Source organism: Pelecanus crispus, chromosome 11, assembly GCF_030463565.1.
Source record: "Pelecanus crispus isolate bPelCri1 chromosome 11, bPelCri1.pri, whole genome shotgun sequence".
NCBI classification, from domain to species: domain Eukaryota; kingdom Metazoa; phylum Chordata; class Aves; order Pelecaniformes; family Pelecanidae; genus Pelecanus; species Pelecanus crispus.
In genome coordinates, this window is record NC_134653.1 from 31,347,523 (window position 1) to 31,363,039 (window position 15,517).

The following is a 15,517-nucleotide window of genomic DNA, read 5'->3' on the forward strand; positions in this document are numbered from 1 at the left end:
ATTGAACATCTCCACCTACAGACTTGCAACTAATGTAGGCTTGTTTATCTTACTTTAGCTTGAATTCCCTTCGGAAGTTGCCAGCAACTTTGGCTTCCAACAAACTTACTTGTTGTTAGCAAAATACAATCTTTTTATTCTGCTGCAGTTTAGAGAGGTTTGTGGCTTATTTGATTTACTTTAGGAGACCTAAAGCGGAGATCTTATCGGCACAGTTGTTAAACAATCCCAGACAGGCAGTGCGGCATGGCAGGCGATTTGTGTGTAAGTGAACCATGCAACATGGATCCTTAAATCAAGAAGTCTCTGCTGGTGTATGAAGAGATCACCGGGATGTTCTGTTCCGCAGAAACTTCTTCACTGAGAAGCCTGTGCTTAAGTTTTAATGTTAAAGGTGATGCACAGATTTTTCATAAGTTACAATGGCCATCTAACCCATGTAAAGACAATGTATTACAGTTTCAAACTATATTTTATGCAACAACATTTTGGTTTGGTTAGTGTGGGCAGGCTGCCTCATTTGAGGTTTTGTCTGCATGGTCTCAGGAGTCCAATTAGCTCTACTTTAAATCTGCAGCACGCACTTGGCCACGGAAACAAGTGTTAAAGCTGCCGAATATAAATCTCATTAGTATAGATGCACACTTTGTACCATATACCAAGGAATTACTAAAGGTTGCCTCTCAGTAAAAGAGTTCTCTCTCATTTTGAAGGACTACAGTCTTGACGAGAAAAAGATGTGTAACGTAATTTCAATTAACTGGCATTAGCTCTGTTCGCAGTTCGGTAGGGGAGAGGCCAGAACAGTGTGAGCAGTCCCTTCCCTCTTGGCATGTCAGGTGCAGCTAAGCCTCTCGGCTAGGTTTTGGTTAGTAAGTATTAATTTTTGAGGGAGGGGAAGCATATAAGGGTCATGTTCTAATCTAAAATTGCTGGTTTGTAATTGTCTAATAACATGATGATGCACTGTAGGTGAAGCTGAAAATTATAATACCAAGCTGAAAAAAGGAGAAAATGGTCTTGAGACAGGGATTTTCTACAGCTGAAGTTTTACTAGATAGTGGGATATCCCCCTAGGAAATAGTGACACTCCCCCTGGGAGCTTCACTTTTTTGTCTTTAAAACCAGTCTGGTGAAAGCATAGTGATACTCTGTTGGGGGACAGATTTGCTCTGCCTGAAGCATGGATCGTGTGGACAAGTAGGTCTTCTCACTTAATGCTTTGATAGATTGCGAGTGCTTAGTTTCCAACCTGCTGCCTGTTAAAAGTCATTGAAAGTCTCCCAAAGGCACACCAAATTAATTTCTACTTTTACTGAAGCAAAGAGCTGAAGCTCCATTGCTAGCAAAGAGCTGTTGCTGCAGAACCCGCTCTATTATATGCCTCTTTTGTTGCTATAATGATCTATGTGGAGTAATTACAAAAGCTTGTTTGTTTGAATGACTAAAACTAGTACAGTGAGATGAATACTTCATCTACAAAATGACATGTTTCCTGAATGTTTGGCTTAGTAGTAATTGTATAAGGAAAATGCGGTTTGCACTACTGGCCTAACAGCATATATTCCACAGTAAAATTAGAGATAGCTTTCCAGAATGGTCTTGTGTTCTGGTATAATGCTATATATGTTGTTTTTATGCAGATTATCTTGATAATGGCAATAATAAAATGGCAATCCAGCAAGCGGATAAACTGCTCAAAAAACACAAGGATCTTCACTGTGCAAAGGTAAGTGTGATTGCGGTGCACTGACCTCGTTTGGTGAGCATAGCTCTGGGACTTGGAGTGTTTCGCTGTGCCCTTTGAGCAGCGTTTGTGATCTTCCAGAGACCATGGTGTTTTCTGAACCTTCTGGAACATCTCGGGCTGCTCTAATTCACACAATATTGTGTTTGCCTGAAAACTTGTACAGATCCTCTTGGTGACTAATGACTAGCATGCAATTGGTTACACCCAAGCTAATTGTCTAGCTCCCTGTCAGAGCCACCGCAAGCAACCTTGGCACATGGGCTGTGCCTTAAAAATGCCTCATTGAGACCTTAGGTTGGGATACCTATCTGTAGTAGTTTGGACCAGAACGTTTCCTTGGGAGGTGTAGTCCTTAGTAAAACATAACAAGGTGATTTTGGAGGCATTTGCTCTTCTGCTTCTTGTTCGCTGCCCTCCTTGCTGTGCCCCTGTTGAAGGGAAAGGAGTTCTGTTCCTCAGTTTTCTGAACATATGACTGTCTTTCCGCTTTTCTCTTTTCCCTGTGGGTTTTCCTCTACAGTTCATACCACTTCTACATTTTGATAGCGTCCCAAGCTGAAGCGAGTGTCATTGACCTGAATCTCATTTATGTCACTTCTCTCTGGCCAGTTATTGAAAGAAAAAACAAATGCAAATTGGCAGGACTGGTCAGTTTTCAGTCTGCAGCTACCTGAAAACTGAGTGGCAGCTGATGCCTTGGAGTGGCCTGCATGTTTGTTAAGAAATGCAAAGCCACACTATTTGATGCAGCTTGCATTTGGAAGTTTTCCTCTACAGCCATACAGATTAGAAGCTTACTAAATCCTGAAGTTCTGTAGGAGTAATGAGGTGGTTGGGCAAAGCCTCTCCTCACCAGGAATGAGAGGATTTTCACTGGTAACTGCCAACTGTGTTTCTAACAGCTGCCTCTGTGTTGTGTCAATAGGTTCTAAAGGCAATTGGCTTGCAGAGAACTGGCAAGCAAGATGAAGCGTATGCTCTGGCACAAGAAGTAGCAGCACTTGAACCCACAGATGATAATTCCTTGCAAGCACTAACTATTCTTTACCGGGAAATGCATAGACGTAAGCTTTTTCCTTTGCCTCTCTTAAAAATCATAATTATTTACGTTCTTCCAGAAGTATAGGTGACCCACAGTTTCATGGCAAACATGCAAAGTCCAGGATTTGTGTATAGGCATGTTAGTAAAAGAGAATTTAAGTGATGCCTGTTACAAATGCCTCTAAGGCTCTAGCAATCACCATAAAGCAAAGAACCTTGTTTAGACTTCTCTCATTAACGTTATTGTGTACACAGTTCTAGACGAATGGCGTGCTAATAATCATCCATCACGATCAGCCTATAAGTTCACTTTTTTTTAATGAAAGCTACTGGAATTTGTTGTCACTGTATGTGGTGGAGATGGCAAATCACGTGGTCTGTGGTTTGGAGTGTGCTTAATGCTGTGAGATGGTATTCGAGGGGTTCAGGCCTCAAGAAGCTGTGTGACAAACAGAAGGGAAATCCTGGCCTCTCAGTTTGACCACATCAGCTTTTTCGGTACGGTTCCTTGTAGCAATATGGTATTTTAAAAATACTAAATCGTGAATGTTTGAGTGATGGAGTAAAATTGCATGTGCTTTTCTGAAAGAAGTCAGAACTTATATACTGCTTATCTACAGCTCTAAACAGTTGTTTCTGGCAGCTTCTTGTGGTTCTTGGTGGTGGTAGCAGTGTTTACTGTTGAATTGCTGGAGCAATGACAATGGGGCAAAACAACTTCTGCAGAAGAGGGTATTTGGTATCAGTCTGCAGTATAGCAATTGCTTATGCTCTCCTAGTTTCTTTCTTTCTATATGCGTGTGCATGTATATGTGGAGTTAAAGCATCATTTCTTGAACAATACAGAATTTTTGTGTTTGTGTGACAGCAACGTAAACAGACACCTGAAAATGTCAAAAGCCTTTCTGTGATTCTAAACAACTTGCCATAAGCATTAAGCTCAGGTTTCTAACTTTTAGGTTTATAACTCAGAAAGGAAACAGTGGGTGTTAGGCACTTCCACTTTTGGTCCCGCAAGAAAATTGTAATTAGATGTTTTATGTATGTGTGTCAAGGATATGTAAACTATATGAAAGACAAATGACATTTAGTTTTCTAATACTACACTGAGATAGGATTGTATGTGGAAGGATGAAAATGTAAGAAAGTTTTGTGTATTATAACATCATAAGTATTTAGTCATGATAGACCTATTATTAAAAAGCATAGTGGTAAGTATTTTACTTGTTAAGAGTACTAAAACAGGCAGTTGGAAATAACAGGATATGACTAACATAAGTAAACCTGTGATAAGAGTAACTAATCTGACATTAGGCTCAGAAAATGTTCTGTGTTTTGATAGCTAATTCATGTGGAGCAGTCATTCTGCCAGGAGTAGAGATCTTCATTCAGTTCAATGCCCCAATATAGATAAACTCTTAGAAAAAAAGACTTAAGTGCTTCTGAGCGGTTCGTTGTTGCTGTTAACTCTATTTTGAGGTTGAGTTGGTTGGGGTGTTTTTTTAAGCGCTGTCCTCCTTTGCCTAATGTTTGTAGTCTTGGGGGAGAGAGCACCATTTCTGTGGTTGATGAGTGTAATTAGATTACTGTTCAGAGTATCACTGATGCTATCTGTCTTTAGGTAGCAGTGCTTTAAAATTATTCCCAAATTTGTCTTAACTTAAGCATCTGATTTTGGTTTAGCGGAACTGGTAACTAAACTTTATGAGGCAGCTGTAAAGAAGGTTCCCAGCAGTGAGGAGTATCACTCTCATCTCTTCATGGCCTATGCCAGGGTTGGAGAATACAAGAAGATGCAACAGGTACAATCTACAATTTGTGTTCTGGTCATTTTAAGGTGTCTTTTTCTGTATATCTTACTGCTAATGTCTTTTTCATATTATAAGTAATCTTCCAGAAAGCTAAGCTGGGTTAATGCAGAAGTTATACTCTATGTTAGTTTTTACAGAAGGGCTTAAAAGACCATTTTTTAGGGGGTGGGTTATCTGAAGACAAATGCTTTCTTTTCCTTACATGGAATAGGACAACTGTGCCTTTTGTGTGCGTATCTGGTCTGGTAGAATATGTTGGTTATTTTGGGAGGTTTTTACCAATCTGTCTTGAACAACATGGGGGTTACATATGAGGCAGTGTATTATAAAGGAGTTCTGGAATAGATACAAGAATATCTAGCAAGATCATCTGATCCATGTTTTCAGACTTGACTTACTCGTTAGTTTGCTGTTATCTTTGGGAAGAGTAATCTAGCCCATGCTCTTACCTGTGGAATCTTAACATATAACTAGGCTTGTATTGGTTGTAATCCAGTGAAGAAAAACTAAAAAGCACTTCCTTAAAGTATGTCTGACTTGTCAGTTGGCAGAACAGTGTCGTGCTGGTTAGTTTTGTTTTCATCCCTTCCAAATTAGGTGCCTGGAGAATGCCTATAAATGGAAGATTCTTTTCAAAGCATGCATGCTCACTCTTCTATATAAAAAAGCACAGAGTGCCAAGTAAATGAGTCCTAAACCCCCTCTCGTTCCCAACTGTGTTAAGGTGACTTGAATTTTTGTACAAGTTTGGTTTAAATAACTAAAGAATATACTGAGCAGAAGTGTTCTCCATTGTAGTCCAACTTGTATGCTGTTTGAGTTCAGGCTGTAGATAGGGACTAAGTTATTAATGTACATGAAATTACAAGCCTCATAGGACAATCTAAACTTCAGAGACGTGACTGTATGTTAATTGTACTCCTGTCTACAGCCATGAGTGGAAAAATTGCCAGTCTTGCACAGATAATGATGCTTAACATTTATCTGACCTTTTGTATGTTTAAAATGTCATACAAACGTGTATCTAGTTGAGTTATCCAGACATTGTCAGAGAGTAGGATGTTCCAAACTGGCCTGTGAAATGAGTGTTGAAGGGCAGTTGCTTACATGAGGGAGGCATGTGGTTTGGTGTGCCTTTAGCACTGACTGAGCATACTTGTGAAAACCAGCACTGGAAGTATCCCCCTCACTCCTAAAGAGTAAGTCTTCTGCTTCCTGATGTAGTTGCCACTTCTAATTAAAGCTGTCATCTGTTTAGGCAGTCATACCTGCACATGCTCGTTGCTGTTCCTTGTCAGACCTACACAAAGTACTTGATCTTTGAAATGTTTTCACCCTCTATTTTCTTCTTCAGCATGTGTGTTAGGATGGAATGGCTCATGGGTTGATAAAAATCCTCCCATCTAGTTGCTAATTCTGTGTTGTCTGCTGCCATCATTGCTGCTTAGCTTGCGCTATCTGTCATGAGAGCTATAAACAGATATGTTTCAGGAATGATGGAACTGTGTCTTCTATTTTTCAGGCTGGAATGGCACTTTATAAGATTGTACCCAAAAATCCTTACTATTTTTGGTCTGTGATGAGCCTGATTATGCAGGTGTGTACAGTGTTGCAAATGAGTTTGACTTTCACTGCAGGTATAGTGCAAACATAGAAATGTTCCAAGTGAGGATAAGTAAAATGTCTCTCTGAACTGTTTCTCTATGATGCTGGGAGAAGGACTGAGTACTCCTTAAGCAGCGTTATTGATGCAATTCAACATGAATGCTGTAATGTTTTTTGTAATGCAACTTGGTCTGCCTTGCCATGTTTATACAACTTGAATTATTCTCTTATCTGGACTAGTACCTACTGTCTGTTTACTTTGGTTTGGTTAGAGAGCTAATGAATAAATCCTCAAATATCTGCAGCTCCTTAGGCAGAACTGTTCCTCTCTGTAACTAGGTTATAAAGGCTCTAGGAGGATAAATGAGAGCTCTGGACTTAGCATGTCCTTAAGACTGCAGAAAATCTGCAGAAGTAGACAGCAGATCAGCTGTGCTTCTGTTAGTTGAGATAGCAGATTCAGGCACTAATCAGCCAACCTGGCAAGAGTGTTGGCCAAGCAAAAAATAAGCATGGAGGCATTCATCATGTTCTCTAAAATACTCTGCCATGGAAAACAGAAACAAGTTCTTGCTACATGTTATTTGCCATGGATATTGTGTGCCGAGATGCTTGTGTCTCTGGACAATGTAATCAAGAGTGAGCTTTTCAGTATATGACTAGGTTTATTGCTGCCTTTTAACAGAGCAGTTGCTCTCTGCACGTGACAGATGGCAGCTCTGAATGTGTGGTTTTGGGGGGATTGAAGCACCTGGGTTGTTTTTTTTACCTCTTCTAATGTGGAAAAAGCAGTGGGTGGGACAACCCAAAAAGTTGATGAGCTGTTACAATAATTCTTCTCTTCCTCAGTCTATTTCAGCACAGGATGAAAACCTCTCAAAGACGATGTTTTTGCCACTAGCTGAGAGAATGGTGGAAAAAATGGTGAAAGAGGATAAGATTGAAGCTGAGGCTGAAGTAAGGCTTGCAGATACTTTCAGCTTGATTTGAACACTATTGAGACAAGGAATGCACTGCTAAAGGAAGTTGATTATTTTAACAGTTTTCCAAGATAATAATCAGTAGTGTTCTGGAATTAAATGTGAATGTAGCAGGACAGACGGAAAACCCAAGAGCAGAGGGTTGAGAGGGATTTGGAATCATGTGGCCAAGAAAATTTTTTGGCATTTGATTTGACTGATGAAGTACTTGGTTTTGCTCCCTGGGAGGCCCCAAGAGAAACTTCAGGACTGAGAATGGAAAAAAGACCTAAATTCCTGAATGTTCCACCCTCTGGGATGCTAAAGATAGCTTTACAGGCCTGGCTATCTCCTATTTCTAATGATAGTAACACAAGGCACTTTATTTCTTGGCACACCTGTATATTGTTTTACTAGCAAATTTGATTGCAGCCTAGTCTTTCTTTTAAGGTCGAACTGTACTACATGATTCTGGAACGCTTGGAGAAGTATAAGGAAGCCTTAGATGTCGTGAGAGGAAAACTAGGAGGTAACTTACTCTGTCAATAATCACAGTTGTATGGTGGAACAGCAGGTCTCTTTTGCTTCAGACTTGTCCACTGGTTACAGAAAAAAAAAAAAAAGGCTGTAAGAAGCCTGACTCATAGCACCAGTTTCAAACATTGGTACAAACTCTGGAGATGCTTTTGTGCAAGCTGGTTTTACCCACCTGTTTATGGTATTTAAGTGTTACTCAGTGATGAACTCTGCAGCAGTATGGTTATCAGTAGTAAATTGATAGCATGTTAGTTTGTCGTAGCTGCCATCTTTTAAAAAAAAAAAAGTTCCTAATATCCTACATTTTTGTGGACTCTTTCTGGTGATTAAAATGCACTTGCAGTTTTAAGGAATTGGGATATGAAGGTTTCCATAGCAAATCTATCTTTTCTATCCTTCAAGGGCCTCTCTTACACTTGCTGGTTTGCATCCTTGGCTATAATAAGAAGCTTTGTGCAGAACGTAGAGAAGGAAATGCATTGATTAAATAATCTTGCTCTTCTGTTTTTAATTTAGAGAAGCTGACAAGCGAGCTCCAAAGCCGCGAGAACAAGTGTATGGCAATGTACAAGAAGCTGCGTAGGTGGCCAGAGTGCAATGCGCTGTCAAGAAAGCTGCTGCTGAAAAAGTGAGATGATATTTCTGCGGTCCTACTAAAAAACTGAAGAAAAATTCTGGGCTGGTTGCAAATTACCTTGTTTAGTGACTTTTGTAAATGGTGGTTAAAATAGAACAACATCAGAGGATCTCAAAGGCTGACTTTAGTGACACGTTAATGTGATAAAATTTTGTTCACCTCCTTATTTCTAAAGACTGTGCTGGTTGTCCAGTCATAACTTTCATGGTGGGAGAGAACTGCATTTATATTTAATTTTCTGGACTTCATTTCTCTCACTTGGTCACACTTCATACTGGGAAATGCATGTAATGCTTTGAACAGATGCATCAGGAGAGAGCATGCTAGTATGATCAAATCTGTCTCTTGGAACTGTCAAGAGAGATTTGTTGTTTGCGTTTTGTATTTAGCTGTGCCCTAATCTGTATAAGTTAAATACAGAGGCTTGAAAATTAGAAGGTTCTGTCTGCATCCACTGTCCACAGGGACAGCAAAATGTTTTGTCTCTAGAGAGGTTGTTCTTGGTATTTAATATTTGTTAAATATATTTGCCGTGGGAAAAAATGGAGAAAATAAGCATCAGCTTACAGGACACTTGAACACAACACTGACAACATGTAGAACCAATATAAGGACATTTTCAGCTTTACCTCTTTGTATTTGGCACCTCCTGTTCTGTACTCTTAAATTGCTCTGAACATGGGCAGGAGAAGCTTCTGCCTTAGCATTTTGTGGGGATATTTGGGAGCTCTGATTGGAATATAAACGTTAAGAGGAGAATTTGTAGCTTGCCTCGATTCTTTATTGAAATTGTTTCCTTTAATACGTTTTAAGAAGTTCAGGATGATAGCATTCTTAAGATGTGAGACCTTTTCAAAGAGAAATGGTTCTTATTACAGTTGTTCTTTCTGTGATGTGAGTATGTGCTATTCCTTAAATTCAGCTTTTGCAAGGAATGTGGTTATAAGAAGTGGGTTACTGTTTTGGCAATCCCCTAAACTTTCTTGTATGCCCGATTTTTGTTTCAGCTCAGATGATTGGCAGTTTTATATAACTTACTTTGATTCAGTGTTTCAACTCATTGATGAATCCTGGACACCTCCGCCAGAAGACGAGCAGTAAGTTAACAGTTTTGCCGTGGATTTGTTTTTCCTTTGTGCTACAGCAAATTGTTTGCATTCATGTATTCAATACAGCGCTGTCTGCATCTTTGGGAGACTTCTTGACATCAGACCCCAAATGATGTGCTCTCTCTACTTTGTTTTGGAGGCTGGCAATAGTTTATTGGAAACAGCTGTATAAATAGTGCTTTGTACACTATAGAACTCTTCCAGTTCATATTTTTCATGCTGATTGAGTTAGAGAATCCGTCATGCCAGATTTCCTTAAGAGTATCCTGGGAGTATGCTGAGCACGTGTTATCAATGCCCTAGCAATGGGAAAAATCAAAGAACCTTTTGTCTCTTTAATTGCACAGCTCTTTGGAAGGAGAGGTACACTATTCTATAGAGCAAGCTGTGAAATTTATAGAAGAGAGGATAACAGAAGAATCTAAGAGCTCTCGGCCGCTTCGGGGACCTTATTTAGCTAAACTGGAGCTGATTAGACGTTTGCGATACAGAGGTTGTAATGATGAATACAAACTAGGTAAGAGCCACTAACTGGATGATGAATTAATCTTTTAGAGAGAACACAAACTTTGAACAAGCTCTTTGCTAAATCACTGAGTTAAATACAGTGTCTGTTATGAAAAATGTACGTGCTGTTGTCTGTATGTAAAGCATTTTGAAAGCATGAGAAGATGAGCCTTGAAGAAAGGCAGGTAGTTCCACACTGCTCCAGGGTTTGTAAAAGCAAGCACAGAGACTTTCAAAAGGACTTACGGGATTTAGGATCATACAGTCACTGACGCTGTAATGAAAAGTGCATTCCTGATGCACTGCTTTTTTAGAAAGTCCTGCTGTTATGCTGTAATCTCTGGGTGTTTTTTCATTTAAGGTTTTTGGCAGTAGTACCAGGTTTTGCTTTTTAAAAACTTGAGTTTAAAAATCGCATTTAGGGAATCATTGAAGGAGAGAATGTGATTAGAGCAACACCTGTGCTACTTACTAGTTCCTTTTATATTTCCATCCAAAAATAAGTTTCTGTTAGATAAGCGGAGGCTGTGTATGCATGCCTGTTAGCTGAGCTCTTATCTGCCAAAGTAGCTTGAATGAAGCTCTTGGGGTTTTTTTTTAATGTGTCCTTGGTTACCAAAGACATTGAGCCTCTGTTAAAATCTGCAGTTGTGCAGCTATCCATTTTCTAAATCGCTATGTAATCTCAAAGGGAGGGGGGGAAGCATTAACGAAGATTTCTCATAGTGATTTTACAGATTCACTTTTTAATGGAGCATATTAAAAAGATGAACTGGCTTTTTTCCTAGGTGATCCAGAAGAACTAATGTTCCAATACTTCAAAAAATTTGGGGACAAACCCTGCTGTTTTACTGATCTCAAAGTATTTGTGGATCTCCTCCCATCCAGCCAGTACACAAAGGTAAGGAAAGATAAAGAAGTGGTGGCAGGAACTGCAGCGCTTGTTTGCACTCTGGTCCCTTTATCTTAAAATACCTGTGGATCATATGAAAAGACTGGAAGTACCAAATTTTCACCTTCTGCTTGAAATTCAGAAAACTTTGCACTGCAGAAAATATAATGAATGTCTGAATACACTGAGCAATTTCATTCAGAGGATTTTTACTGGAGACTAAAAGCTAAGTTTGATCCTGCAGAGTTTCAGACCCAGATGTAGTATTTATTTGGTTTTTTGTTATGATTTCAGGGTGTCAGGGTGCTTTGAGATGGTCTCGGTTGAATTCTTGTATCGAAAATGAAAAGCTCATAATGCTGATGAAAATTACAAGATACGAGCTCGTATCTTATAATGAAAAGCTCCCTAGGAATTGTAGTTCAATTGACAAGCTACCCAATTAGCTCATTTCTTAAATGAGTAATCTCTCATCACTTTTGTTCATAGATCATGGCTTACAAAATGGAGTAATGTGAAAACAGTAAAGAGAAAGACCACCCTGTTCATTCATTTGCAGTTGTCATTGCTGTGTATTGTTAACTTCTTGTTTTACAAAGACATCCTCCTCTTTCCCTTCCCACTCATCCCTTGTTTTTCTCGTTAATGTTATATGTTTAATGGGAAAAATCTGCTTCCTTGTCCAGTGCAGGCAGGGTGTCACAGAGGTGTTTCGCTTGGCTCTGCTGCAGTGCTAAAGGATGGACACATTGATACTGGTCGAGGGGTGACCAAGACACCTATGGAAACTTTTCCAGAATCCCTCTCTGAAACAAGCTCTCTTTAACCGAAAAGACTATTTGTGCAGAGTCATGAGCAGCTTGTTGAATGACTTCAGCAGCTGGGAATCCTGTCACTCACCCCATTGTTTTTCTAAGCCATTGTGTAAAATTATCAGAGCTGGGGAGGGCTAGACAGAGAATCCTGGATCAGCCAGAGGCTGTTGATAAAGTGTTTGTAAACAAAGTGTAGATAGTGGTGGTGGTTTCTTAGTTTATTAAAATATTTTTTGACTTCTAATGCAAGCTCTTCACACAGCCTCACTAATGAGGAGAATGGTGGCCCTGGCATGTATGGGTTGTGCTGATGTTTTGTGTTAAAAGGTGTGCAAGGGATGTGGTCAGTAGGATATTTAACTCATAGTTCTGGAAATGGTGATACCTTTGCAAGGTAACCCTGTAGTCCTTGAGCACTGAACAGTTTTAATCCTAACTTTCCAGGAAAAAAATTCTAAACCTGGAGTGGAGGGGGATGGTATTTTAAAATAATACTTTACGTTACAGTTTTGTCAGAGTGCTTGTAAAACCATACAATAATTTTAGAGTTAAGAATACTCTTAAGTATCTTTAAGTTTAATCTGTTTGATGAAACTTACTAAAATAAATAAATAAAGAATATCTAGAAACCAGAATAATTTTAGAATAAATTCTCTAAAATTTTCTGATTGGCCTTAAAACTGCTGCTGATTTAGCACATGCATCATTGTGTCTTGCTGACATACTAGAAGGTCTTCCAGTGTATGGCTGTCTTGTGGCTGTCGTCTCTGAAGCATGCATCTGCAGCAGTTTAACTCAGTCAAGGAGACATGTAGCTGAGGAGGGATAATGGTGCTAAAGTGCTGATGCATTTTTGAAATCTGAAAGTTTAAGTTACTTAAAATATTTATAGGTTGTCTTAGGTTTATTCTTGTTTCACAGCAAAAGATGCTGAAGGCTGTTGTATCGTAGGTAAAGTAGCAGGGTCACACTTAAGACTACACACAGCTGCGGGGGTCTTTTTTTTCTTAAGAGTTCTGAATAGTGTTACAGTTCAGTAGCTGAGAATGTGGCGATCTTGCTGGGCCACTAGACACAAGATTTTCCAGAAAGAATTGTTGTGACATCAGTCTTGACTTCCTAGAGGCGTAAATTGGAAGTATGCAGCCTAGTGACTTGGTTGACCGTGCCCAGCTTGGCAAAATCTCAAATTGAAAAGATTTGTCGACACAGTCTTCATCAAAGTCTGTGGGAAAAATGGAATTCGTGTGCACGGTGCTATGTGTTCCTCCTATCTAGGTGTCACACTTTTTTCATTGGGCATGTATTTGATGCAGTTCTTGTGTTTCAAGGCCAAATGTAGCAAAGCTGAATTCATTGGCTCTAACTCAGTTTTAAGTTTGTAAACACTGTTGGATTTTAGGGCAACAAAAAACCACTGTCCAGCCCTGGCTGCATGTTGTGAGAAGTCTGCTGTCTCCTATTACATTTGCAAACAATGAGAGGCTGCTTTTCTTACAACTTAATTAAAAAAATAAGTCATTAATCAAAGATGATGACCTCCCTGAGTACAGTGCATTACTTCAGAGTTGAGAGAAAATGTAATAGCTAGTACAAAATCACTATTTCCTGGAAGTGTGCTGTGAAGCCTTTCAGTAACTAATTATTTTAATTGCATATGTTATTACTGTGAGTGTTAACAGGTGCTTGAACTCCCTTGTGTGTCAATGTATTGGAAAGTTGCCTGTGATTTTTTTTTTTTCTTCCTTCCATCTGTTTGATGAAACTTACTAAAAGCTATTGAGTGCAACCAGAACTGTGTGCTCATCACCTTCCAAAAAAAAAAAGAATTGAAGCCAGTTCTTTAACCACTGATTTCAGTGTGACATCAGTGTTGATACTGACACTTCCACCTTGGGTTTTTTTTTTTTTTTCCTTGATTTGAGGGAGGAAATGATGCTATCCATTCATGCAGTCCCAGATGCCCTGCAGAATTTAACAACAGTGTTTCTCTTTCAGTTCATCAGTCAATTGCTGGAAGTAATCCCTCTGTCAGCAACAGCGGAGAACGAAATCGCACTGCCAGCCGATATCAAAGCCCTGCAACAACACTTGTGTGTGGTGCAGCTCACAAGATTGCTCGGTATCTATCATGCCATGGATAAGAATGAAAAGCTGACTGTGGTCCGGGAGTTGATGTTAAGATACCGCCATGGATTGGAGTTTGGTGAGAAAAATCTTGAAACTAATGTTTCAGTTCACTTGCAGCTTTTTATGAGTAAAAGTTCAGAGCTTTTTCAGGGGGGCGGAACAGCACAAATGCTGATGACACTCGTCATGTTGCTAGATAATACTTTGCTTTCTCCTTTATGATTATATCCTTGGGTGTACCCAAATATCTGTTTCCTTTTAAATTTTTTTTTTATTTTCAGTTGTGTATCTTAAAGATAAATGAGACATTCCTGGGTAGTTCAGATGGTACATTGTATCTTTGCAAAATTGTCTATGCCTTTAAGCAAAGCCAGGCTTTATCACTAGTGTGCATGGGACAAATACACAGCCAAGAATATTAATTTGTAAATCTTGCAGTTGTAGGAGAGTCTTTTCTTCTTCCAGCAGATGTCAACATATGCAGTAGCCCAAAGTCCACTCATGTTATGAACAAATGCAGCATGTATACAGTTGTTTCAGTTTTTAACACAACTCTGGATTTCATAAATTAAGCCGTGGTTATCATCTGCCAGATAGCTGTGTCATTTGATAATGCTGACAATGGGAGAAGCAGCTGACAGCACTGTTAGTAATTCAAGGGTAACTCTTTTTTTCTTTTTAGGGAAATCTTGTTTGAAAACTGAATTGCAGTTTTCAGATTATTACTGCCTGCTTGCAGTTCACCTGCTGCTCGATCTCTGGCTCGAAGGTATGTTCCTAAAATTGTGTCTTGCTGAACACCACCCTGGATGGATGTGATAGGGAGACTGTGTCCCTGTGGCTAGTGTATACATGGCATGGCTTGTTAGGCCCATAGCTTTCTGGGTTTTTTTTCTCAATATGAGGTATTTCAGGAGTCCCTCTATTCAGTTGGTGTTTGATATGAACCTCACTGACCTCTAAAGCGGTTTAATTTTTCTGATTAATTCTGTAAGTCCTGGCAGTTTTGCTGAGGACTCTTGCAGCTCAATTCTGGCTGTTTTCAGAAGCTTGTTCCAAGTTTCCCATGTAGGTAATGTTTTCTGTCCCTTTGCATGAGTTCTGCTGACAATTCCCTTCTGATATCAGAGGTGTTTTGAGAGTATTTCTTTCCCTCCCTGATATACTTTGTCTTTTGGATCCCCTGCTTCTCGACCGTCTGCTGGGACCTGTTGCCCTGTCTTGAGTATTCCTGTACTCCACATCTGCTCTGCCTGTTAGCCTCCTAATCCCACAGAGGCAGTCTCCAGTGGTGGCTGTTTCTATTCCTGCCCTTCAGTGTAGCTGTCAGTTACGCCTTTGTCTTTCCCAAGGGAGATTTAGTCTTCAACCTGAGTAAATCCGTCGTCAGGTTCCTGACAGGTCACCGGTGGAGAGTGGGCTCTTGAATTCCTGGTTCTGGGCTGCTCTCTTGCATAATGCTTGGGAGTTCTCTGTACGTATAAGCTAGAAATCCTGAATGGTCCATGACTCATCAGGGAAGGTCACTTCTGCAGTCTGCCCATGTGTGAGTGCTTTGCTCTATATAGATGTGAGCTAGATATTCCCTGTGAGGAATTATTCCTCCACCTTTCCCTCAGAGAGCAGCTATAATGTGGGGGTGGGTGTTATGTTTTAAGGGCAGCAATGTGGCTGATGAATGCCATCTGCATGTTTAAATGCATGGGACCATTTTAAGAGGTGTG

The 15,517-nt window shown here is 39.7% G+C and overlaps 1 protein-coding gene across 2 annotated transcripts in view; it reads left to right on the forward strand.

Annotated features, from left to right (window-relative positions):
* NAA25 (N-alpha-acetyltransferase 25, NatB auxiliary subunit) overlaps positions 1–15,517 on the forward strand; it is a 30,449-nt gene that overhangs the window by 1,788 nt on the left and 13,144 nt on the right. Inside the window, exons 2-13 of one of the 2 annotated variants that reach the window (XM_075718353.1) lie at positions 1,644–1,729; positions 2,676–2,814; positions 4,475–4,593; positions 6,125–6,199; positions 7,057–7,164; positions 7,617–7,695; positions 8,220–8,331; positions 9,348–9,437; positions 9,797–9,966; positions 10,745–10,857; positions 13,662–13,869; positions 14,476–14,562. In XM_075718353.1, coding sequence (XP_075574468.1) covers positions 1,644–1,729; positions 2,676–2,814; positions 4,475–4,593; positions 6,125–6,199; positions 7,057–7,164; positions 7,617–7,695; positions 8,220–8,331; positions 9,348–9,437; positions 9,797–9,966; positions 10,745–10,857; positions 13,662–13,869; positions 14,476–14,562 — 1,386 coding nt within the window. The remainder of the gene's footprint in view (positions 1–1,643; positions 1,730–2,675; positions 2,815–4,474; positions 4,594–6,124; positions 6,200–7,056; positions 7,165–7,616; positions 7,696–8,219; positions 8,332–9,347; positions 9,438–9,796; positions 9,967–10,744; positions 10,858–13,661; positions 13,870–14,475; positions 14,563–15,517) is intronic. The other variant, XM_075718354.1, reaches the window with a different exon arrangement.